Here is a 24380-nt window from a genome sequence, read left to right on the forward strand (position 1 = left end):
GCGAGCGGGGCGGGGCGAGCGGGCGAGCGGGGCGGGGCCCGGGGGCAAGATGGCGGCCTCGCGGCGAGGTGAGGGCCCGGGCGGTGCCGCGCGGGGCCGGGTGGAGGTCGTTCCGGAGCGGGGATTCGGTTGGCGCGGTTCCTCCCGGTGTGGGAAAGGCCGAGCGGCTGGCGCGGCTCGCGGGGGTCATTAGCGGCTGGACTTGGTGTGGCCGTGGGGTGGGAGCCCGGCCCCGAGAGCCAGTCCCGGGCGCACCGGGATGCAGAGCCGCCTCGGTGCGGCCGCCCTCCCCCGCCCGCTGTGGCCAGTGCGGCCCCGGGCGCCGCGGACGCGCTGACCGAGCACCCTGCGGGGGCCAGTGGGCCAGCAGCGAGCGAGAGCGGCGGGCACCCCGGGCAGGCACGTGGGCCCGCCGGCGGCCTTGGGTTGCGCGGGGTCTCGCCGGGACTCGCCCGGTCTCCGCAGCGCCCGCGCCTCTTTCAGTCTGTGTGACAAGAAGGAGACGAGTGGGTGGCACGCGGTGTACACTCAGTCCAATAAAAAAAGGCCGATTGCCAGGAGTTCCCTGGTGGCCGGCGGGCTAAGCACCTGCGTTGTCACTGCCGTGGCGCCGGTTCGATCCCTGGCCCGGGAGCCTCCGCCTGAAGGGGGCCCCCGTTTCCATATCTGGGCCGCCCTGCGCGAAGAGGAGCTGGGAGGGAGGCTGGCGTCTTACAAAGAAGTACTGTCCGGGTCTGAGTTTAGAGCTTTCTTGGCAGGGGGGTTCCAAAGCGCCAGACCTTTGTCGGCAGAAGCCCGCGGTTCTTTTTGCGCGATTTCCTTTGGTGGAGAATTAAGTTTGCACAGCAGCAGGACCACCTGGCACCCCTGCTCTGGCACCTCAGGGAAAACATTTGTTCTCTTTGCTTCCACGTTTCACTTCTTTTCTGACACAGCTGTTCACAGCCACGTTGTTATTACAGTAAATCATTGACAGAAATGCTAAATCTGGAGTTCCCGTTGTGGTTCAGCAGGTTAAGAACCCAACTAGTATCCATGAGGGTGCAGGTTCAGTCCCTGGTCTCACTCAGTGGGTTAAGGATCCTGCGTGGCCGTGAGCTGCGGTGTAGGTCGCAGACGCGGCTTGGCGGGGCTGTGGCTGTGGTGTAGGCCTACAGCTGCAGCTCCGACTTTACCTCTCGCCTGAGAATTTCCACATGCCGCAGGTGCAGCTCTAAAACAAAGCCAAAAAAATACACACACGAAAAGCTAAGTCCTAAAAGCCACAGCTGTATTTTGTCAGAACGAGCTCCGCTCCGTGGGTCTGGAATGGTTAGGATGGCATCTCTGCTCCCAACCACCCTTCATGCTAAGTGTTTAAATCCTGTATCACTTAAGGTTTCTGTGCAGCATTTTTCCTAAGTCGCCCCCTCATCTCAGTCTATAACAGTGGGCAGCTGGCAAATACATTTGAGTTCTGAAGCAAACCTTCAGGAGAAGACTCAGAGGGAGGAAAATCCCAGCTAACATGAAGTGCACCGGAGTGATGACGCGTCTGGGCAGCTGGCTCAGCCCAGGCCTGGGAGAGGAGGGTCGGGCTTAGAGAGCACCTCTCCCGTAGCGCGATGCAGGTCCATTAATGATCCATGCTCGGCAGCCCTCCTTGCCTCCCGGGGCCTGCACGGCCCCCAGATCCACCCAGGGAGATGCGGGCTCACCCCTTGACGTCCCCCCCAGAGCAGAGCTTCGAGCTTCTCTCCCGGGGCAAACGAGCAGATGGAATAGCAGCGATCCGCAGGCTGCCTCACGTCTCTGTCCTGTCTGCTGCCGGGCGGGTTCTGAGTCGTTCCTGATGCACCTGCAGGTCGCAGATGTGTGAGCAGAGGAAAACACCCGTGGAACTCCGAGCCAGGGCACGCCGGGGCCAAGGGTGACTGGACTGTCTTCCAAGCAGGCCTCCGGCTCAGAAGACGCTGTCGCGGGAGGAGGGACCCCGCTGCCTCTGGGGCACCCTCATCTCAAGATGACGGGAGAGTGGGTACCTGTTGTGGGTAGGAGAGGCTCCAAGAGGCGCACGAGGAAAAGAGACTGGATTGCTGGCTCGGAAGTTCTCACTTGGGAGACATACTTGGGGACATGCATAAAATCTCAGAAGAAACCAAGTGTCTGTTATCAGTGACAAAGACTTCTTTTCATCTGCACATGTGGCAAATACGCAGAAGCCACAGGAGATGAGCTGCATCTCCTTCCCTGACAGTGGAGTGGATCTAAGCTTTGCCTCGTGGGTACACCCTGCCTCCAGGCCTCAGGTTCAGAGAGGCAGGTGGCCAGCCTCTCCTTGGAGGGACCGGTGCAGAAGTGCTGGAAAGGAACGAAGCTGCAGGCCCTAAACACCCAGTGAAGGAGTTCCCGCTGTGCCACAGCAGGTTAAGGACCCGGCCTTGTCTCTGAGGTTGCACAGGTTCAGTCTCTGGCCCTGGCATGTCGTTGTGCTGCAGGTGCAGCTACAAACGAGAAAACCCAGTCACAGTGAGCGGAGGGCAGGCCCGCCTCGCATCCTGCTAGGACGTGGGCCTCACGGACGGACCCCTTCTCTTCCAGGGAGAACTTCTGCCACGGTGGTATCCTGCTGCTGCCGCCCTCGTTCAGCCAAAGACCAGGCCAGGCGACGTCGGCCCTCAGCTCCCGCTTTTTGCTCCTTTGATCCCCTGCCCCCAGCCCTGCCTTTGGAGTTGAAGTAGGAACCCCACTTCTAAGTGGGAGGGAGGGCTGCTCCCTGCCCCACCGTTCCAGAGTCACTGTGGCTCCCCCAGTGGCGCCTTGGCTCCCTCGCCCTCCTGCACGGTCCCGCCACGGGGTGGGGGGTGGAGGATGCAAACCCCTCACGGGAGGATCTAGAGACCCCTTGTAGCTCAGGAAGGCTGCTGGTGGATGTGTAACTGCCGCCCCTCCCCCCAAAGAGAGAATGGTATTTTCCTTAAAGAAAATGAAAAAAGCGGCTTTTCTTTTTTTTTTTTCCTTTTGGCCATGCCTGTGGCTTCCACAAGTTCCAGGCCCAGGGATGGAACCCAAGCCTCAGCAGCAACACCACCAGGTCCTTAGCCCAGTGCACCCCTTGGGAACTCCAAAAAGCCGCTTTTTTCTCTCCATGGTCATAACTGGGACCGGTTGAGGCGTGCCCCTGTGGAAGCCAGCGAGCTGGGGCTGTGCTCGAAGCCAGGACACCCCCTGGGGGGAGCCAGCCCCGGAGCCTGACCTGTGTGTCCGCATGGCCTGTTGTCCGGCCCCAAGGTGGGCCCCTGGGCAGGGTTGTCAGCTGGGCTAGAGTCCTTAACTGCCGGCCAGCTCTCGTCGCTCCCTCTGCAGGCGCTGCTCCATCTGAGTGGGGCGTGTTACTCTCTTTACTTCCTGGCCACGCTCCTGCTGATCGCGTATAAAAGTAAGTCACGCTCGAAAAGCCAGCTCGGGGTGCGGGTGCCCTGCCTCCCGTGACGGGAGCTCGGTCTCCCATTGTTCTCAGGCCAAGTTTTCACCTATCCTCACGGCTTCCTGGTCCTTGACCTGACTCTGCTCTTCCTGATGGGGATTCTGGAAGCAATGCGGCTGTACCTCGGTGAGTTCTCTGAAAAGCACGTGGCACTTGGAGCGACAGGATCGCCAGCTTTACGTGTGAACCTTTAAGCATCTGTCACTTGGAACACGGTTCTTAGAAACACGTGATGTAGCCTCGCCTCACAGGGTCTTTCCGTCTGTCTGTCCCTCTTTGTCCACAAGACAGTCTCGGCAGCATCCTTGGCGGAGGTGCTTCCCGTGTGTACATGCTGCCGGGTAACGGGCAGCACCAAGACTAGACCGCAGCTCCGCCATCAACTCTGGAGCCCCCAGAGAGTCACCTCACTCCTCCTGCCTCTTCTGTTGGCCGCAGGGTCAAGAGGAGAAGGATCTGGGGAGGCCCCATCGTGGCGCAGACACAAACCCCATTAGGGATCCATGAGGATGAGGGTTCGATCCCTGGCCTCGCTCAGTGGGTTAAGGATCCGGCGTTGCCATGAGCTGCGGTGTAGGTCGCAGACGCGGCTCAGACCCCACGTGGCTGTGGCTGTGGTGTAGGCCGGCGGCTGCAGCTCCGATTGGACCCCTGGCCTGGGAACCTCCCTCTGCCGGGGGTGCGCTTAGAAAAAATCAGGAATGTTACAGCCTCAGTACAGACAACACGCTCCTCCTTGCATTTGCCTTCTGACACGCTCAGAGCCCGCGCGGTGGCCACAGCAGCTTTTCCGTGGAAGTCCTCGAGTGTCGTGGGGTGCTAGTGAGCTGGCCCTGGTCCCCCGGTCAAGTCTCCAGAGCCCTCGCCAGCACAGGCTCCCAAAGGCAGCACTCACCCGTCCTGTCTGTTCTCTCCAGGCACCAAGGGCAACCTGACGGAGGCCGAGGTGCCGCTGGCCGCCAGCCTGGTCCTGACTGTGGGCGGCACCCTGCTGGCCATCTACTTCCTGCTCTGGCAGACCCTGGTGCTGCGGGCAGACTGGGTCCTTGGCGCCACGCTCCTGGTGCTCCATGGCCTGGAGGCCGTCCTGCAGGTGGTGGCCATCGCCGGCTTTGTCAGCTAGGCCCCTGCGGCAGCCCCGGCCAGGAGCCCTTCCTGAGGGTGAGACGGCCTGCCAGCCGTTGCCCAGGGGGAGGGCGTCCTTCTGCTGATGCGCCATGACCTTGGAGGGCCTGGCGGCTTGGGTGATCTCTGAGTCCTTGAGGCGGAGATGGGCTCAGGAGCCAGGGCAGAGCAAAATGCTGGGGCAGGCGGGGGCCCAGCGGAAGCCGGGACTGCCCGGGCGTCCTCCTCAGGAAGCGCAGGCCCCGCTTGGCTGGCAGGACCTCCATTCAGCAACCGCCCTGCCCCCTGGGCCGGAAGGCAGCGAGGGGCCGGGGACGAGCCCCGGGCAGACGCTGCTCTGCCTCTTCCACGAGAGAGTAATGCCAGAGAGCCAGGGCTTCTTCCCCCCGGGGACACAGGAGAGGCGAGCTTGAAGCGCCAGTGCCCAGGGGACAGAGCGCCTCCCTCAGCAGGACGTTGGCCCTGGGCACCGGGGACTTCGCCAGGGGGACCTTTGCCCACTCACAGACCCACTCCAGTGCCTCTGGAAGAAACCTGAGCTGATGTTTTCTGGCAACTTTCATTTGTTTCAGTTGTACATTTTCTGTGTTTGGAATGATACCGTGTTTGAATATCTAGACATTTTCTCTTCACTGTAGTTTTTAAATAAAGCGTTTATCCTTCCCTGAATTGCTCCCACCTAAAGCCCTCACCTCCTCCAGGGGTCTCCCTCAGAACGTCGGAGCACCGGCCCGTGCCCGGCAGGCCCCATCCCGCCTCACCCACAGCCCCGCGTAGTAGTGCTTCCTCACCCTGGCCTCAGGGGCATCAGTGGTGTCCTCCGTGGGGGGCGGGGGGGGCGAGTGGGAGCATGAGAGCTCCCTGCTCAGTCGCCTTTGGCTCGGGACCCATGCACACCTGTGGCCTGGAGGCGAGGTGGGGGCGCCCTCCTGCTTACCCTCGCTGGGCATTCGGCAGAGCTCCGCACCCTGCCTGCCGCCAACGGGCACCACGGTGAGTGGGGGGAGGCTGGGGTGGGTGCACCTGCTGTCTTTGGGGCCCCCTCCCCCGCAGACCTGGGCGGCAAGATGCCTGTTGCCCTCGGGGTTCGTAACCTGCCTCAGGATCCGGACCAGGCCCTTGCCACGTCTAAGCCCCACACTCAGGGCGGCCGCCAAGCAGCCTGGGCCTCCAGGCCCCCAGCCGCATCCTCGAGGGGGTCAGTTCTGCTCTGGCAACCATCACGTTGATTCCGTGCGCCTTCCCACCTTTCGCCCGTCCAGGCTCAGTCTCCAGGGAGGGCAAGGGCGGGCCGTGCGCCTACCCTCCCGGTTGTCAGGGAGCGAACCAGGAAGCCAGGCCTGGCTGGGGGAGGGCTGGGCCCAAGGACAAAGGCTGCTTCCTGCCCCCCTGTACAAGCTCCCCTGTGACACCCCAGACAGCAGCGGTGGGAAGACCTGCCCCCGGAGTCCCAGTGACGTGGGAAGGGGCAGGGCCTCCAACCTTCTAAGACAGAGAGAGCCTCCAGGGGCTACCAGGAAGGGCCGGCAACCAGCGCCAGGCAACCAGCAGCTGCCCCATGCTTCCTGGAGGGACCCTGCTTCCCGGCACAGCCTTTTCTGCCCCCACCCACCCCCAAAACAATGGCCTGAGCCTTGGAGTCCCTGGGGCTGCCCACCACCGCCCAGCCTGCCCTCTGCCCCTTCTCTTCCTCTTCACCCAGTTTGATTGTCAGGGCCCTCGTGGGGGTCAGTTCAGGAGGAAGCTTAGGACTGGGGGCAGAGCTCAGGGCTTGGCCTAAGGAGAAGTTGCTGCCCAGAGCGCCTTCTGGCTGCCTCTCGCCACAGGTAGGCGGAGGCCACAGGTGTCCCCCCCACCCCCATGGGAAACACCAGCCCTTGGAAGGTGCCCACGCTGGGCTGGGGCAACACAAAGAAAGAGACTTCGGGGGCTCCTGGGTGGAGCAGAGTGCGCGCCCCTGGGCCCTCCTGGCGAGCTCAACGAGGGCTGCAGGGTCTCTGGCCCTGCCTTTGATTCTCACTTGACTGAAGCCTGGCCCTAGCGCTGCCTCCAGACCAGAGAGGCCCCAGCTGGAGAGGATGGGCTCTGCCCCAGGTCCTGGGGCACCTGAGCCTGGGCCACACCTGGCAGGGGCAGGTCTGACCTCCGCAGGGTCCACACCACCCCTCGGGGCGCACAGCTCGCCTGCCACCGAAGGATCTCAGCGCCCGGTGCGCCGTGGGCCTGGGCACCCCTGCGAGCTGCGAGGGACGGGCTCCCCGGCCCGCCCACGCGTCCAAGGCGCCCGGCTCCAGGTTTGGGGTCTGCGCAGGTGGCTGTGGGGACCGTCCGGGCGAGCCCGGGTGAGGGCGGGGCAGCCACGTCCCGCCCCCGCCCCTGCCCAGTGCCCGCCGGCGCGCGGTGACTCTAACCTGCCGCTCAGGTTCCTCCCTGCGCCCCGCCCCGGCTCCTCCGCGCGGCCCTCCCGCCTCCCGAGCTCGGCCCCGACAGACCGGCGGACGGAGCGCGGAGGAGGGGACCAGCGGGCGGCCAGGCGCAGGGCCACGAGGAGCAGGTGAGCGCCCCTCGGTGTCCCAGACCCAGCGCGGCCCGACCCCGCCTGGCGCCCGCGCGCGCGCGAGAGAGAGAGAGCTGGAGCGACAGGGGAGCCGAGGGCACGGACGGTGGGCCGCTCCCGCCTCAGTTTCCCCAGGTGGCAGTGCGACGCGGGGCTGTGGCCTGGGTCTGTAGGCCAGGCCGGGGCGCAAGGATTGCGCCGGGCCCGTTGGACTGCCCTGGACTGGTGGCCTGGAGCCGGGTCCCTGCGGCCTGGCCTGCCCCGGCCGGTCCTGGGGCGGCGCCGTGCGCTGGGGATGTTTGTACGCCAGTGGCATCTGAGTCAGTCAGGTCTTCCCAGCCCTGGGGCTCGGTGGGGGAACCCCCTCCTCTCCTTTGGGGGAGGCCGCGATGAGAGGGTCCTGCTCCTGCCCTTCAAAGACTCCAGCCCCACACCTTGCAGTGGCAGCCTGGGGGCTCCTTTGGGGCCAGACCCTTAAGGGGCGCCAGCCTGCTTCCTGGGTCTCAGAGCCAGGAGGAAATGCAGGGCCAGGAAAGCCTCAGGCTGGGGTCAGGCTCTCGGTCAAGGTTGGGGTGTGGGAGTTTCAGGGAGGAGGCAGGTGGGGGCTGAGCTGCAGGGGCCTGTGTGCCTCCAACCTGGGCAGGGCTGGGCTGGCCTCGGGCAGCCCCTGGGCATGAGGTGGCCCTGGTGGCAGGGGAAGTGAGTAAGCAGGGCTCCTGGTGCTCCTCCAGTGCGCCACGGACCACCTCTGCCCCCACCCCAGATGTAGTGGGCGCCAGCTGTGCTGGGAGGCCCGGCCCAACTGGTGCCGCCTCTGCTCGCCGTTCTGCCCCTCCCCCCCCCAGGCCCTGCCCGCCTGGGCCTCTCCTGGCCCTTGCCTGGTGCAGCCCCAGCTCAGCGCTCCGCCCAGCTCTCTGCCTGCCTCGGTCTCCCAAGTGCACGCTCGGGGCCCGCCTGCTCCCCACCCACAGCTTCCCAGACCTGGGCACAGCCGGAGCCTGAAGGGCTCCCCCTATTCCCGGGCCCCACCTGGCTCCCCTGGGCCTGAAGCTGACTCCTCCCCAAGGGCACTCAGCTGTGAGCTGGAATTTGAACTTGGAGCTGGTCCCTCCGCCCTCCCTGCCCCACTAGGGCCTCCTCCCCCTCCGATGGCTGACCAGGCACCATGCTCGCCCCTCCCTCGGCACCCGGAAAATGGCCACAGCAAAACAGAGCGCGGCTGGGCTCTGGGGCCTGTTTCATTCCCTCCCTGGTCAGCTGAAGAAGCCCCTCTGCTCCCCGCTGGAGCAGCTGGAGCGGCCCCGCCCCAGCTGCTCCCCAACCAGGTGCCCAGCCTGGACCCACCTCCCTGGCTGGCCCCGAGGCACCCCACCCACCCCACAGAGCTGAAGGCCTCAGCCCCCCCCAAAGGGAGGCCCGAGTGTGACAACCTAGTGACCGTGTGCTCACAGGCCTGGGTTTCACCTGGGTGTGTGCGTGTGTGTGTCCAGACACACGTGCCCAGCACCCTTGGCTCAGCTGCCAGGAATTCCATTAAGCAAACCCACAGGCTCGCCTGCTGAGGTCAGGAGCATTCCGGACATTCTCCACGGGCAGGTGGACAGAGGAATCCGGCCAAGCCCAGGACCCTCCGTGGCATGTGGGAGGGGGTGGCCTGAAGCCCCTCGGACCCTCGCACCTCCTGGGAGACTTTTCTGCAGGTTATACCTGGTCAAACGAGAAAGTCCTGGGCACTCCCTGCCCTGGATACCAGCACCCCTGGCTTTAACCCTCTCCTGAACCTGGCAGACCCCTGAAGGCTGAAGCTGCAGGTGGATGGCCTCCCGGTGACATTTGATGGCGGAACTGTGTGGGCCCAGAAGTCCCTGCAGAGCACAAAACCCTGCAGGACGTGTCAGCCTGGCCCAGGGGTGCCAGGCTCTGCTCCCTCTGGATGTCACCCTGGGCTCTGGCTCCCCAGGCCCCCTTGCCCCACCCTAGAGTCCCTCGCTGCCTTTCTCCAGGTCTGGCTCCCACTCGCCTCAGGGTCTTTGCTCTGCTTAGAAGGTGCTTCCTCCCCTTGACCCCCCTTGAGAGCCTCCTGGACACTCTCCTCGCAAGCCCACCCCAGACGGGCCTCTGGGGGTGGGACCCTCTGATGGCACGCCCTGGGGGCCCTTGTGGAGGACGCGGGGTCTGGGGAGGGAGAGGGTTCATGACCACCACCTGGGACACGGAGCAGAGATGGTCCTGGTGTGTCCTGGGGACTCTGGCCAGGCAACCAGGGCGCCAGCCCCTGGCTCTGGGGTTGGGGGAGGAGGCGCCCCAGGCCCCATGCTGCAAGTAGCAAGGCGCTGGCCAGGCCCCGATGAGGTGTCAGCTCGGCTCCCCTGTCCACTCAGGTGCGGGCCAGGCACTAAGCCCTGGACTCGGGCCACGCTGAGCTCTGCCCTTTCACCGCCAGCCACCGTCGAGGACACCATGAGCCAAGCTGGGTCTGTGAGCTGTTGTCCGGGTGCTGCCAAGTGAGCCCCTACCCGTCCCACCCCACCCCGCTGCTCTTCCCCACCAACCCCACCCCCAGTCCCCAGGGAGGGTGCCCAGGAGCCCCGCCTCACCAGCCCCTCCCCACAGTGGCAGCCTGGGCCGGTCTGACGGTGTGGCCAAGATGAGTGCCAAGGACCTGTTTGGTGAGTGAGGTTCAGGAGGCCAAGGGGACAGCCCAGCTGGAAGGGTCTCATCGAACCCCCTCCCCAAGGCAGGGGACATGCAGGTCAGCCCTGCACCCCCAGAGAAGGCTCTGGGCCCCATAGCAGGGGCTCAGGTCCCTCCTCGCAGGGCCCGTAAGGGGAGAGGCCTCACTAATAATTCAGGGGGCATCAATATTGATTCTGCGCTCCTCTCTGCAACCTGACCCGCGGGGGGCGGGGCTTCCGCGGGCCGGAGGGGCGGGGCGGGGGGGCTCCAGGAGGGCGGGGCCGGGCTGGCCCCCACCTGCCCCAGCTCTGCCCCTCCCCCAGCCACAAGGACTCCCCTGTGCTTTTGGGCACAAGCAGAGGCAGGGAGATGTTAGCTGGCAACTCTCGGGTGGGGGAGGCCCTGGGCCAGACCCCTCCCCAGGAAGGAGGGCAGGGGGCCTCCATGGGAGGAGGCCTTGCTGCCCTGAGCTGGCAGTCCCTCCTGGGGAGGGCGGGAGCTCCGTGTTCTGCCGGGAGGGGCCGTCACCCCCATTTTATGCCCGAGCCCTTCCAGGGGGCCATGAGGGGCCCCCAGAGCCCTCGCTGCGCTGCGGCCTTCCCCGAGCCCCGCGCTCTGGGGGAGTGACCGGAGTCTCCTCGTGCAGCGCAGAGGAAGAAGTACTCCAACTCCAATGTCATCATGCACGAGACCTCCCAGTACCACGTCCAGGTGAGCCCGGGCCCTGCGCCGCACCACTGCCTCCGTGCTCCAGGGCCCCGGCAGAGGCAGGGGGGATGTGGCCCCACAGCAGGGGGCCAGAGCCAGGCACTGCCGCACGCCTGCGGCGGCTCATGCGCAGTGGGGAGCGCGGCCGGAGGGGCTCCGGGGGATACGATGCAAGAGGACCGGCCAGGACAGCTCTGAGCACCTTCCAGCAGCCGTCACACGGCCGACCAGAGGGAAGGAAATTGCCATCCTGGCCCCAGATGGGGAGCTAGATGAGGCAGGAGGAGGCGGAACAGAGGCGCCCTTTCTTGAGCGTCTGCAGGCAAGGCCTCGACGGCTCATTCCGACCACGCCGGGAGAGCCAGGCCTTAGCTGTGCCCTTTACACAAGCTGCCTGCTCAGGAGGGTTTTCTTCTAGGTCAGTTTTAATCCACACTTATTACTCAGGAAATGCTTTTTTAAATGACCTTCCTGCTCCTGGAAGCTGGCCGAGGTCCTGGTTCCTGGCCATTGGCCAAGCCCGCAGGGCAGCAGGACTGGGAATAGCCGATGACAGAGGAAGATGGGAGGCCCCGGACCAGGCAGTGGGGGGGCTGGACCAGGAAACGGGGGACCTAAGACTGGGAAGATGGGGGGCCCCCCCGGACCAGGCAGTGGGGGGGCTGGACCAGGATGATGAGAGGGACCGGCCCGGGAGGGTGAGCGCTTTCCTCCCCGTGGGCCCTTTCATGCCCGCAGAGGCCAGGTGAGTCACTGCTTTTCTGAGCCTCGGTTTGCTCATCTATGCAGTGGGTCCACCGAGACCTAGGAGTTCCTAGGCTCTTGCATTGGGCTGTGTTGGTGATCGGCCCGCCCTGCCAGCCTGGGCAGTCTGGGCCGTTTTATGTGGCCAAGCTCATGACTGCCACTGGCTCAGGGTCCAAAGGCAGCTCTGCCACTTCTCTGTGGGAGGGACTTTGCCCTCCTAGGTGAGGTGGTGCCCCTGGGGCTTCCCAGGCCTTCTCCTGGACTTGGGTCCATGCCAGGCTGTGGAGGACCCCCACCCAGGGGCACCTCTCCTGCCCTCCCAGCAGCCAGCGAGCCGGGGGCTGGGGGCGGGCTGGCCGGCCCCTCCCAGGTGGGAACAGGCGAGAGAGGGGGTGAGAGGTGTGGGGACAAGCTCAGACCCGCCCTGGCCCTGGGGGCCCGAAGCCTTGTGAGTTTTTTCTTCTGCTTTTTTCTCCATTAGCACAGTGACGATGACGTGGAGCGTGAGGGGGGTGGTTCTGTCCCCACCTCCCTGTCCGGATGCGGAAGGGCTCCGTCCCCCACCAACGCCCTTGGGCGGACCCCACGTGGGCGCAGCTGTCTGCCGCCCCAGCCTCCGGCAACACTGCTCTACCCTCCATCCCTACGGTTTTGCCTTTTTGAGAATCCCCTAAAAATCTCCCCAGAATGGATTCATATAATATACATTAGCCGTCTTTGCTCTTCTGCTTTGTAAACTCATGTCCAAAACATGCCGTGTGTACAGAAGACTCTTCTCCAGGGCACTTGGGAGCTCGCCACCCCCATGCCTGGCCCCTTCGCGTGGCACTGCCTGTGTCCACACGCGCACACGTGCACATGCACACACACTCCTTATTCAGTAGCGGGGGTCCTTTGTGTGCAAGTAAATGCGTATGGATTAGAAATGTCTTCTCCCAGGAGGTCCCGTCATGGCTCAGGGAAACGAATCTGACTAGCATCCATGAGGACACAGGTTCGATCCCTGGCCTCACTCCGTGGGTTAAGGATCCGGCGTTGCCCTGAGTTGAGGTGTCGGTTGCAGAGGCGGCTCAGATCCCGCCTGGCTGTGGCTGTGGTGCAGGCCAGCAGCTGCAGCTCCGATTGGACCCCTAGCCTGAGAACCTCCATATGCCGCGGGTGCGGCCCTAAAATGACAACAAAGAAAGAAAGAAAGAAAGAAAGAAAGAAAGAAAGAAAGAAAGAAAGAAAGAAAGAAAGGAGAGGGAAAGAAAGAATCTTTCCCAGTGCAGCTTGTCCACTCGTGTGCATCCTTGTGTCTGGGTGAGCAGAAATGTTTAATTTTGGTGACATCCAGTTGTGCCCATTTTTTCCTTCTTAGGTGTTTTTAGAGGGTTGAGGGGTCTTGTTCTTGTGGTCATTGCTTGCCCCGGGGCTCTGGAGAGTCCTTCCTGTGTTTTCTTCGAGATTCTTTGCGGTGTAAGCGATTACACTTTAAATTTGTTTGGGGGTATAAGACTCACGCCCAGCCTTCCCTGCAGGACCGGGCAGCTCTGGGAAAAAGATTTTCGTCGAATTCATCTTGGAGTTACTTTGCTGCCTTTGTCAAAGGTGCAGTCCCGGGAGCCAAATGGGTCTGTTCCTGAGGCCGCTCGCTCGGCTTCATGTTCTTGCCCCCTTTGCAGCTGATTAGCTTCCACCCCTTTCCAGCGTATCAGCCACCCTGAGGTCAGGCAACTTTGTTCGTTTTCTTCGGGCTTCCCGACTCTTTCGGGTTGTTTGGACTTGCATGTACGTTTTAGAATCCAGTCGTCCGTTTCTTACGGCCCCGGCCCCGCGAAGGCCTGCTAGGATTTGTTTGGCCCTGAGTGGAGTGTGCCTGCCGGTTGGGGAGACCTGGCATCTCAGCATGGCACTGCCCCACGTGGGACAGCTCCTATTCCTCTCAGAACTTGTAATGGTCCCGGCAGAGCTCTCACACATCTGTGTGAAACTATTCCTCGGGTGTTGGATTTGTACGTGCCGTTGTAAACGGTATTGTTTTTTAAATTTCACTTTCCGGTTGTCTGTTGCTCGCCTGTGTCTTATTCAATTGAATTTTCGCATAGAGATTGACTATCGTGAGAATTTGCTGCATTCGCTTGCTGGTTTCCGTGATTTGCCTCTAGATTCGCTAGGTTTTTTTAACGTATGAAATCATCTGCTCTGAAAATATAGTACTTAGTTTCTCATGTATAGCCACTTTGTTTTTCTCACTTTATTGCCCTGGCCAGGACCACCTGCACGGCGCCCGGTAAAAGCAGCGGCCGTGGACGTCCCGCCTGTGTCCACTCTTATAAGAAAGGATTCCGCCTGTGATACGCAATCTGTTTTGGTGGATACCCTTTATTAGAGTGGGCACGTTCCTCTTCATTCTTTGCTGGATGAGCGTTTTTGTCATGAAGGTTGTTGAATTTTGTCAAATCTTTTGAAGTGTATTTCCTGTTGTTAACGTAAAGGAACCCCACTGATTTTTTTAAATGCTGGACCAACCTTGCATTTCTAGGATCAACTTCTTTTATGAAAGGTTTATATTGTTCTCTGTTTGTATGGACAAGATTAATTCGCTAATATTTTCTCAAGATTTTTTGTATTAATGTTTGTTTGAATGTTGGCCTATGATTTTCTTTTTATTTTGTTGATTTGTTTGTTTGCTTGCTTTTTAGGGCCACACTCGTGGCATATGGAGGTTCCCAGGCTAGGGGTCTAATTGGAGCTACAGCTGCCAGCCTGCACCACCAGATCTGAGCCGTGTCTCCAGCCGACACGGCAGCTCACAGCAACGCTGAATCCTTAACCCACTGAGTGAGGCCAGGAACCGAACCTGCATCCTCTTGGATACTAGTCAGATTCATTTCCGCTGTGCCACAACGGGAACTCCTGGCCTATGCTTTTCTCTTCTTGCAATGCCTTTGGCAGGTTTCGGGACCAGAGCTCTGCTGACCTTGTAACATGGGTGGAGGCATGCTCCCTGCTCCTCTGTTTTCAGAAAGCTTTTAGAAACTGTTGTGATTTCTTCCCTGAGTATTTGTTAGGATTCACCTGTGAAGGCCTGAATGTGTGGTTTTCTTTGCGGAAGTTTTACCATTATTCTTCTAAGTTAGCCTGTATGCTCTGTAGTGCTGGCCCCTCTTTCCTTCTGGTTATTGACAATTTGTGCTGTCTCCATTTTTTTTTTTCTTGATCAGTCTTGCTAGGGGTTTATTTCGACAATCTTTTTAAAACCAGCCCCGGGGGTTGTTGATTTTTCTCTGCCGTCTGTGTGTTTTACTAGTTTCTTTGTTCCTGCTCTTAATGTCCTTCCAGTTACTCTGGGTTTCATTTGATGGTCTTGTTCTGGTTTCTTGGGGGCATGGCGATTAGGTCTTCCTTCTTTTGCCGTTCGTTCGTTTGAAGCTACCGCTCTCCTCACGGGACTCCGTCAGTAGCGAGCTTCCTCGGGTTTGGACGTGCTGGTTTGGACCGTCGTTCAGCTCAGAAGATCTTCTGATTTTCCCTGTGACGCCTTTGACCCATGGGTTATTCGCATCTTCTTCTTTGTAAGCATTTAACCGTGTGAGCAGCTGTAGCTGCACATCTCCCCTCCGCTTTGCTTTTGCCGTGTCCGATCCGTCTCGGTGTGTTGTATTTCTATTTTCTTTTGTCCTCGTCATTTTCTCTGCCATTCGTGTGTTGTTTAAAAGTGCGTTGTTTCGTTTCTACAAATTTGGACCCATGAAGCGTGTTGCTTAATTTCCAGTTGTTTGAGGCTTTTCTTTCTTTCCTTTTTCTTTTTTGAGGGTTGCACCTGAGGCATATGGAGGTTCCCAGGCTAGGGGTCCAATCAGAGCTGCAGCTGCCGACCTACACCACAGCCGCAGCAGCGCCCGATCCGAGCCCCGTCTGTGACCTACACCCCAGCTCATGGCGACACCAGATGCTGAACCCACTGAGCGAGGCCAGGGATCAAACCCACATCCTCCTGGATACTAGTTGGGTTCGTTTCCACGAAGCCACAATGGGACTTCCAAGGGTTTTCCAGTTATCTTTCTGTTACTGATTTCTCTTACTGCTTTCTAATTTAATGCTGGTCTGGGCAGAGAACGCGCTGTGTTTTCCGGCGTCTGGGATGCATGGGCACTGCGGTTTGGAGAATTAGGCTCTGCTGAATTTTGCTAACAGTGCCCCTTATGCAGACAGACCGGCCGCCTGACTGCTCCCTGGGTTTCTGCCCCTCTCTTGCTAACCTGCTGACGGATGGAGGGGCGTGTAGGTCTGCCTCTAACAGCCGTGCGGGTCTCGAGGGCAGAACATGCACTGTTCTTGTGTCACCGACTCCTCCCCGGAGCAGCCAGCCCAGTGCAGCGGGATGTCCCCACTCTCCACCTCCTAACCCGCTCGCGAACTCAGCCACAAGAGCTCGTTAGTCCTGGGCAACAGAACAGGTTAAAAAAAAGCTCAGGGTTTGATCCATTCTTAAACTAATAGTCTCATGGTTTCACTATGCAATTCTTTCATTGAATGAGACTGCACACAATTTTCTATATGAAAAGCTTCCTGGAGTTCCTGTCACGGCTCAGCGGTAGTGAACCCGACTAGCATCCATGAGGACGCAGGTTCAATCCCTGGCCTCGCTCCGTGGGTTAAGGATCCAGCGTTGCCGTGAGCGGTGGTGTAGGTCGCAGACGCAGCTCGGATCTGGCATGGCTGTGGCTGTGGTGTAGGCGGGCGGCAACAGCTCCGATTCAACCCCTAGCCTGGGTACTTCCATATGCCACAGGTGTGGCCCTAAAAGGACAAAGAAAAAAAAAAAAAGCTGACTTATATGTATTTTCCTGTAGACTCTGTTTCATATGTTTTGCCAGTTTTTCTGTTGTGCTGTTGATCTGTTACTTATTTACATATTTTTCATTATTTACTTATCTATTGTTGGTATCCATCGTTATTAAACAAAAGAGAGCTTTTATTTTTATTTATTTTATCTATTGCGTTTTAGGGCCGCAGCCACGGCACATGCAAGTTCCCAGGCTCAGGGTTGAATCGGAGCTGTAGCTGCCGGCCCACACCACAGCCACAGCCACACGGGGTCCGAGACATGAGCGCGACTACACCACAGCTCACGGCAACACTGGATCCTTAACCCACTGAGCAAGGCCAGGGATCAAACCCACATCCTCATAGATACTAGTCAGGTTTGTTACCTCTGAGCCACAGTGGGAGCTCCCTGGCCTTTTTCTTTGTCTTTAGTCTGCATCGTAACCATTGTATGTGTTATTATATCTGTGTTTTTCCCACTTTTTCTTTCTTTCTGTTTTTGTTTTTTTTACTTTGTCTGTGGTGTTTTTTCCCCAGGCAGAATTCTTTTTTATGAAGTCAAATTTATTGGCCTCGTCTTTCGACATCCGGGCTCTCTCCCTGGCTTAGCTAAGTCTCCCAGGAAGGAAGTCCTTCCTGGGATTATCCCAGATCATCCAGTGTCCCCCTCTAGCAGCTTCAGGATGCCATGTTTTGTGGTTAAGTCTTGACTGCTTGGGGTTTATGCTGGTGTTCACCCGGCTGCCCCTCGCCGCGTACGAATTCGGCAAAGGTTGATGCAGACACGTGGGGCATCCTGGACGGAAGGGGCCTGAGCCGGGCTTAGAGAGCGAGAGGGGAGAGCACGGGACAGGTCCGGCTGGCCGGCCAGGGGTCCCCGTGGGCTGCTCACTCATTCTCTTCACATTCACCGGGGGCACTGCCGCAGCCCAGCAGTGTCCCCGGCAACGGGGAGACGGCAGCCAGAAACCGAAGAAGCATGTTGCCAACAGCATGAGGTCGGATGAGGATGAACAGAGAGGCAGCTCAGGGATGTAGTGACACGTGCTCTCGCCGGGCAGTCGGGCAGGGCGGCATCTAGGCAGAGTCCAGAGGAGGAGCAAGCTGGAAGAGACTGGGGACAGGCAGAGGTGGCATGTGCCAAGGTCCTGTGGTAAGCCCGCGCCAGGGCAGCTGCAGGAGCAGGGAGGCTGGTGCCCGGATGGACGTGGGTGGCCTGGGGTCTGTTTGGGAAGGGCTGCATCGGAGCCCATGGCCCCACAGACATCCACCAAGGTGGGACTTTGTCCGCTCGGACCCCCGGAGCTGGCCTGGCTGTGTCCCCCTCGGACCCGCAGGGTTGCCTGTGACCCTCTCAGGCACTCAGGGCACAGCCCCTTGGCCCTGGGTCGGGGCACAAGCAGGGCTCTGCTCTGACTGACCACTGCCTGCCCGCCCAGCACTTGGCCACGTTCATCATGGACAAGAGTGAGGCCATCGCGTCGGTGGACGACGCCATCCGGAAGCTGGTGCATCTGAGCTCCAAGGAGAAGATCTGGACACAGGAGATGCTGCTGCAGGTCAATGACCAGTCGCTGCGGCTGCTGGACGTGGAGTCCCAGGTACGACAGCAGCAGAGGGCAGACCTCCCGTCCTGCAAGGCGGGTGGAGGCAGTGACCCAGACACCCTGGGCCGCCCTGTGGGATCGGGGAACGGGAAGAGGGCAGAGGGCAGGGAGGGCCGGGTGGGGCCAAGAGTCCAGGGGAGCCGCATCACACAGGGCCATGGCCACGGCTGTACTGAGGCCGGGCCTGGCGGTGCGGTCACTGCCGGGTGGGGTCTGTGCCGCGAATGCCACAAGCCAGGCCTACAAGTCAGCCGGTGTCCACGTGCTGCGTCTGCTCCTCGGGTCCATCTGTGCCCGTGGCTGTGAGCCCGTGTCCCAGCCACCTGTCCCGCAGGAGGAGCTGGAGAACTTCCCGCTGCCGACAGTGCGGCACAGCCAGACGGTGCTGAACCAGCTGCGTTACCCGTCCGTGCTGCTGCTCGTGTGCCAGGACTCGGACCAGAGCAAGCCCGATGTCCACTTCTTCCACTGCGACCAGGTGGAGGTGAGACGGGCTGCGGTGCTGTGGGCACGTGTCCCTAGGTCCCAGAGCCAGCCTGACACCCCGGCCCCCCCCAGGCAGAGCTGGTGCACGAGGACATTGAGAGCGCGCTGGCCGACTGCCGGCTGGGAAAGAAGATGCGGCCGCAGACCCTGAAGTAGGGCGACGGGCGAGGGGCTGGTGGGCAGGGCGGGCCCGGGCCCGGGGCTGGGGCTGCAGCCCGGCTGAGCGCTGAGCAACCCTTCGTCCCACTTCAGGGGCCACCAGGAGAAGATTCGGCAGCGGCTGTCGGTCCTGCCTCCCCCCCAGGGCCCGGCCCCCATCCCCTTCCAGCGCCACGGCGGGGACGCCCCTTCCACAAAGAACCGAGTGGGTCTGCCAGTGCCGCTCAGCGAGCCAGGTGGGCTGAGGGTGCTGGGCTGAGGAGGCCGGGCTGGGGGGGGGGGGGCGCCACGGATCTGCCGGGTGGCCTCTGTCTGCAGCAGCTCTGCTCCCGTCCAGGCATCCACCGCCGGGAGTCGCTGGAGGAGGAGCCCCGCGCCCTGCTGGCCCAGAAGATCGAGAAGGAGACGGTGGGTCTCTGGGGCAGGGCCCCTCCGCCCATTCAGCACCCCCCTTCCCCCAGGCCAGGGGCTGAGAGGCAGGCCGTGTGTGGGTGGGGGCACCCAAGGGCTGACCCCCGCCCTTCTCTGACCCCCAGCAAATCCTCAACTGCGCCCTGGATGACATAGAGTGGTTCGTGGCGCGCCTGCAGAAGGCGGCTGAGGCGTTCAAGCAGCTGAACCAGCGCAAGAAGGGAAAGAAGAAGGGGAAGAAGGGGCCGGCAGGTGCGGGCAGGGGGAGGGGGGGGCGACCCAGGAGGAGGGGTGGGGAATAGAGTGGTCCCTGAGCTGGGGAAGGTCCAGTCAGAGGGGGTGGGCAGCCAGGCGCAGTGTCTGGGCAGCAGGCTCACCCCTGGCCCCTTCCAGAGGGCGTGCTCACGCTGCGGGCACGGCCCCCCTCCGAGGCAGAGTTTGTTGACTGCTTCCAGAAGATCAAGCTGGCCATCAACCTACTGGTGAGCGCCACGGCTCCCCCTCCTTCAGAGCTGACCCTGGGGGGTGGTCCTGGGGCCACCGCCTTCTGTCTGCCTGCTCCCTGCCCCCAGGCCAAGCTGCAGAAGCACATCCAGAACCCCAGCGCAGCGGAGCTGGTGCACTTCCTCTTCGGACCTCTGGACCTGGTGCCTGGGCTGGGGGGTGGGGGGGCCGGGGGTGGGGGTTCGTACCCCTGCTGAGGTGTGCCCTACCTTGGGTGGCTGGCTGACGCCAGCGTCCATGCCCGGGGCGGTGGGCCCGGCGGACCGGCCTGTGTCACAGGCGGGGGCGGCTTCCCTGACTCCCTCTGTGCCCCAGATTGTCAGCACGTGTGGCGGCCCGGACATTGCTCGCTCCGTCTCCAGTCCCCTGCTCTCCCGAGACACTGTGGGCTTCCTGCGCGGCCACCTGGTCCCCAAGGAGATGGCGCTGTGGGAGTCCCTAGGGGAAACCTGGACACGCCCCCGGTAGGGCAGCAGCAGGCGGGCACACCAGGATGGGGTCCCACGGCGGGCGGGCGGGCTTGGGGGTCCTGAGTGGGGCAAGCTCTGGCGAGTGGGCACGGCTCACCCGGGGACCTCCTGCCCCAGCTCCGAGTGGCCCCGGGAGCCGCAGGTGCGGCCCTACGTGCCCAAGTTCCACAGCGGCTGGGAGCCGCCTCTGGATGTGCTGCAGGAAGCCCCCTGGGAGGTGGAGGGGCTGGCGCCCGCCCCCGTTGACGAGGTAGGAGGGCCCGCAGCCCCACCGCACTCCACCTGTGCCCCCTGCCCTCACCCCCCCGCCCGCCGTGCCCGCAATGAGCCTCGGTGGTCCTCTTCCCCACAGCCAGCTCCAGGGGGCCGACCATCCTTTCGCAACTCCCCGAAGCACGGCCCCATCTCTGAGCCCGCACCCCAGGGGGACGTCCTCCCCCCGGTCAGCTCCCCACAAGCTCACAGGTAAGCCACCCTCAAAGTGAGGGCGTGGGACGCTCACCTCACAGATCCCAGAGGCCCTGCTACAAGTACACTGCCACCAGGTGGCGGCACATGCTCTGGTCACAGCCGTCAAAATGCCATTTTCCACACTAGAGCCAGGATGCCTTTCAACTTTGCTGTGTGCGGTTGAAGGGGAAGCATCGAAAGCACCCGTAAATCCACGGCCCTGACACCTCTTTTGGTGTCTGCTCGTTTACGCTTTAGAACCATGGGTAGAAATGAAATGTACTAAACGTTGAGCTCAAGAGGTCCCAGCAATCCTCGGAGCCAGAGGAGACCGAGGGTCTGGGGGGAGCTGGTCTGTCTCCCTCTGAGACACACGTTTCACAGCCCCAGAGCCCTCCTCCCGCCACGTCCTCTTTTTATTCTCAGTCCTGGCCGAGGATCCGCCCTGTCACCCACCAGACCGGAAGATTCAGTTTCAGGAAGGGAGGGGGCTGGCACCCATGTCTCACGTGTGGCCTCCCTCTAAACCGCATCACCAGCCTGATGCTCCTGGCCCCCGGCCTAGGGCCACCTTTAAGAAACATTTCCATCCTTGGACCTCCAGCCCCTTAGCCAGCCCACCCTGGCGATCCTGACACAGCCCCCAGCTCCAGGGGTCACAGCCTCAGCGCGCCCACTTCCCCGTGGTCTCAGGCCTGCACCTGGAAGAGGCAGAGTCCTCCCGCTCAGGAGCCAGACTGACCAGGAGGGATGGCCTGGCCCAGGCAGCAGCCACAGGCCTGCTCCGTGTGGGGGCTGGGACCCCCGGGACCCGCAGCCCTCGGCGGTCCTGTGCTGTGTGTGCCCACACACGGTCTGCAGTACTGCAGCAGCTGTGGCTCTGACAGCCTCCGCACCCCCCCCCCAGGGTGGCTGCTCCCCAGGGAAGCCTTGCCCTTTCCGGAGTCCATGCTCGGCTCTGGGTCCCCTGGGGGACTGGGCTGGGAGACCCCTGAGGTGGCCTGGGCATGGGCCAGCCTGGCTGGGCCCACAGGCCGCCGGGTCCCACCCGCCTCGGCTGCCCCCCCACGCGGGGGGCCCCAGACGCAACGGGGCTGTCACAGTTTCCATCGCAGCTGACAGCTGCAGCCTCTCTGCCGCAGAACAGGAGGCAGCCTCGCACCTGGGAAGCCGCTCTTCCCTGGCCCTGCCCCCAGCCCGGGAAGGGCCCCCAGCCCAGCCTGGGCTCAGCGCCCCCTGTCCCACACAGGGGCTACGAGCCTGTGCAGACCATGGCCAAGTACGTCCAGGTCCTCTATGACTTCACGGCGCGCAACGCCAACGAGCTGTCGGTGCTCAAGGACGAGGTCCTGGAGGTGAGCGGGGCCCGGGGGCGGTTGCCCGGGCAGGCATGCAGCCCGGGAGGAGTGTCTGCCTAGCCCCAGGGCTCCACTCTGGGTCTGCAACCCGGCGCCCCCGAAGCACAGCCTGGCCAAGGGGCTTCCCTGTCTGGGGATCTCAGAGGGGGCTTGGGGGCTCCTGGGCTAGGCTGGGCGCAGGCTGGAGGGTGGGCCCTCTCTGCTGAGTAGGACCCCCAACCCAGCAGGGACTTGTCATTGGCATCCACCCCGGGGGGAGCCCCCTCAAGGCACCGTCCGTGTGTGGTGCCTGTCCTGAATCCAGGCTGCCCCCCCGGGGGATGGGAAGTGGAGCAGCTGGGGGGGGGGGGGCTCCATGTCCACAGCCAGGCTCCGGACACTGCGGGAGGGGGGAGGGGAGGCCAGGTGGCCCCGGGGCCCCTGAAGGGTGTGCGACCATGGGACTGGGAGCAGGCTCAGAGGAGACTCCCAGAGCTCTGCCGGCGGCCTCGCTCACACGGGTGGCCCTGCACCCTGCACGGGGCCCGTGGCGGGAACGGCCAGGGGCGGGGGTGACGGCAGTGGGGGCGCCGGGCCCACAGGTGCTGGAAGACGGTCACCAGTGGTGGAAGCTTCGAAATCGCAGTGGCCAGGCAGGCTACGTGCCCAGCAACATCCTGATCCGGCTGGAGGAGGTCCCCGCTGAGCAGGTGAGGGCTGCTCTGTCCCACTGCAGGGTCAGGCCGGGTGGCTAGGGGCTGGGGGCTCAGGGCAGCAAAAGACCCAGCCCTGAGCCTGGACCCCTCACAGCCGGGGCTGGCTTGGGGCAAGGCCAAGGCTAGGAAGGGCTGGCCCACCCTCCAGTGGGGGCCTGGGCAGGTCCTGGGAGGAGGCGCAGGGAGGGCCCCTCCCATCTTCCTTATTCCGGCTCTACTGGGAGGAATGGGGAGCTGACCTAATGGCACCCCGCTCCCTCGCCCTTCCCCCCACCCCTGCAGGCCAGTCTGAAATACTGGGGTCCTGCCAGCCCAACCCACAAGCTGCCCCCAGGCTTCGCCGGCAACAAAGACGGTGAGGGATGGGGCCGCCACACCACCCGGGGGAGGCGGTGGGGGGGGGAGCCCCGGGGTCGGCGCGGCTGGGCCTGAGCCGCCTGGCGCCTCGCAGAGCTGATCCACTACATGGACGAGGTCAACGACGAGCTCCTCAAGAAGATCAGCCACATCAGGACGCAGCCGCAGCGGCACTTCCGCGTGGAGCGCAGCCAGCCCGTGCACCTGCCGCTCACCTACGAGTCCGGCCCCCGCGAGGTCCGCGCCTGGCTGGAAGCCAAGGCCTTCAGCCCCCGGTGAGCGGCGGCCCGGGGCGGGCAGGGGGCCGGCAGGCGTGGGCGACGCGGCCAGGGCCTCACCCCCCCTCGGCCCACCCCGCCCGCCCCCAGGATCGTGGAGAATCTGGGCATCCTGACGGGGCCCCAGCTCTTCTCGCTCAACAAAGACGAGCTGAGGAAGGTGTGCGGGGAGGAGGGCGCCCGCGTGTACAGCCAGCTCACCGTGCAGAAGGCCGTCCTGGAGGTGAGCCCGCTACCCGCCCTCCGGCCCCCCGGCTCCCAGGGAGGGGGAGGCTGGCAGGCCCCTGACCGGCGGGTCCCCTCCTCCCCTAGAAGCAGCACAGTGGGTCGGAGCTGGAGGAGGTCATGAGCAAGTTCCACTCCAAGACGCAACGGTGGGCGGAGGAGGACAGCTAGGCCTGCCGCAGGGCCCGCCCCGCGGCACCGGGCGTTCCTTTGGCACGTGTGTGTGTGCATCGCCCGCCACGGACGCTGACCGAGTGTGGTGCCGGCTGGGGGCCGCTCGCCCGCCTCACGGCGCGTGGGGCCGGTCCTCAGGCTCGGCAGTGCCCCCCTCGCCCCCCAGCCTGCCCGAGGCCCACCTCAGCCAAACTTGCCACCTGGAGGTGCCAGCCCCTCGTCCGCCTGCCCCCTGAGGCCCGGAGCTGTGCCTGTCCCAGACCCAGCCCGTCCCCACCCCTCTCCCGAGGCCGCAGAACCCTCGGGAGGGGCAGGGCCCTTTCCCCCGCCGCCTCCACGCTCACAAGGGTTCCTCCTGGCGCATGTGACTGGCCCTGTCCCCGCTCACTGCCACATCCACCTGCAGCCGCTACACTCAGTCCTGCGGACACATGGTGCCAGAAGGGCAGCAGGCCTCAGCCTCAGGCCACCCTTGCTCGGAGCTGGCCGGCTGGAGACCCTCGACCCCGCAGTATAGCCCTCGGTACCCACAGCTCCCGGCTCCCCAGGGCGGCCAGGCGGGGTGTGCAGGGGCTGCATTCTCTTCCCCTTCGAGGATGGCCCTCCCCCATCCCTGCCCCCACCCCCTCCAGAGCCCAGAAGGGAATGTTCTCTGACCGAGTCCCCAGCCAGCCTCACCTGATGTGCTATGTGGGTTGGGGGGGCGAGTCTCAGGGCCCCAGACTCTGTGGGTCGCACCCCAGAGATGAGAGGTGACGAGGCTCAGAGTCCATGTCATTAAACCCAGTAAGCCTCCCAGCAGCCCCCTCCGTGTCTCCTGGGGCTGAGGGCGGGGTCACCGTGGGTTCTGATGCTGCACCTTCGCCAGAGCTTGGGCAGAGCAGGCCGTGGCCGGTGGGGCTGGGGGTGGTCCCAGAGCAGCCGGGTAGGGGCCAGGAGCCCCCCGCTCGCCCTGAGGGAGAAGGCCCAAGGACACGCCTGGGAGCCGAGGGCTGAAGGGGTGCCCTGCCTGCTCTGTCGCTGTGGCCCTTCCAGGCCAGATGACCAGAGGCCCGAGGGGGGTCATGGGGAGCAGCTCGGCCAAACTTCTGGGAGGGCGGGCCCGGGAGAGCCAT

The 24380-nt window shown here is 62.9% G+C and overlaps 2 protein-coding genes across 9 annotated transcripts; both read left to right on the top strand.

Moving 5' to 3' along the window:
- Positions 1-22: 22 nt before the first annotated feature.
- Positions 23-5260, top strand: TMEM80 (transmembrane protein 80). The gene is given in 5 exon segments (NM_001244431.1): positions 23-68; positions 2581-2600; positions 3325-3418; positions 3500-3592; positions 4384-5260. Coding segments are annotated over 5 exon segments (432 nt in total). The 5' UTR covers positions 23-49; the 3' UTR covers positions 4590-5260.
- Positions 5261-7102: 1842 nt separating this feature from the next.
- On the top strand, positions 7103-24063 carry EPS8L2 (EPS8 signaling adaptor L2). 8 transcript variants are annotated; one of them, XM_085010393.1, is made up of 22 exons: positions 7103-7457; positions 8215-9151; positions 9530-9652; positions 9762-9817; positions 10471-10535; positions 17531-17692; positions 18033-18182; positions 18257-18336; positions 18437-18579; positions 18681-18751; positions 18880-19006; positions 19148-19236; positions 19327-19401; positions 19574-19722; positions 19846-19978; positions 20081-20193; positions 21428-21533; positions 22118-22225; positions 22514-22586; positions 22683-22863; positions 22957-23089; positions 23179-24063. In XM_085010393.1, the coding sequence occupies exons 3-22, from the start codon at positions 9609-9611 to the stop codon at positions 23260-23262; spliced, it is 2142 nt and encodes a 713-aa protein (XP_084866519.1). In that variant the 5' UTR covers positions 7103-7457; positions 8215-9151; positions 9530-9608; the 3' UTR covers positions 23263-24063. The 8 variants fall into 8 exon arrangements, with proteins under 8 accessions (XP_084866519.1, XP_020938221.2, XP_020938216.2 ...); XM_021082562.2 differs by having other exon boundaries at positions 7103-7145; positions 8937-9151; XM_021082557.2 differs by lacking the exon at positions 8215-9151 and having other exon boundaries at positions 7103-7145.
- Positions 24064-24380: the final 317 nt, after the last annotated feature.

This window comes from Sus scrofa, chromosome 2 (genome assembly GCF_054392235.1).
Source record: "Sus scrofa isolate SSC_HxYL_T2T_F1_AM1 chromosome 2, Sscrofa_HxYL_maternal_Yorkshire_Landrace_v2.0, whole genome shotgun sequence".
NCBI classification, from domain to species: domain Eukaryota; kingdom Metazoa; phylum Chordata; class Mammalia; order Artiodactyla; family Suidae; genus Sus; species Sus scrofa.

Excerpts from the sequence above, each read along its gene's own strand:
- EPS8L2 (XM_085010393.1), top strand. The coding sequence starts at position 9,609 with ATGAGCCAAGCTGGGTCTGTGAGCTGTTGTCCGGGTGCTGCCAA. Across the intron at positions 19,007-19,147 it reads GGGGAAGAAGGGGCCGGCAG|AGGGCGTGCTCACGCTGCGG; the intron begins GTGCGGGCAGGG and ends GGCCCCTTCCAG. Across the intron at positions 19,723-19,845 it reads GAAACCTGGACACGCCCCCG|CTCCGAGTGGCCCCGGGAGC; the intron begins GTAGGGCAGCAG and ends CTCCTGCCCCAG.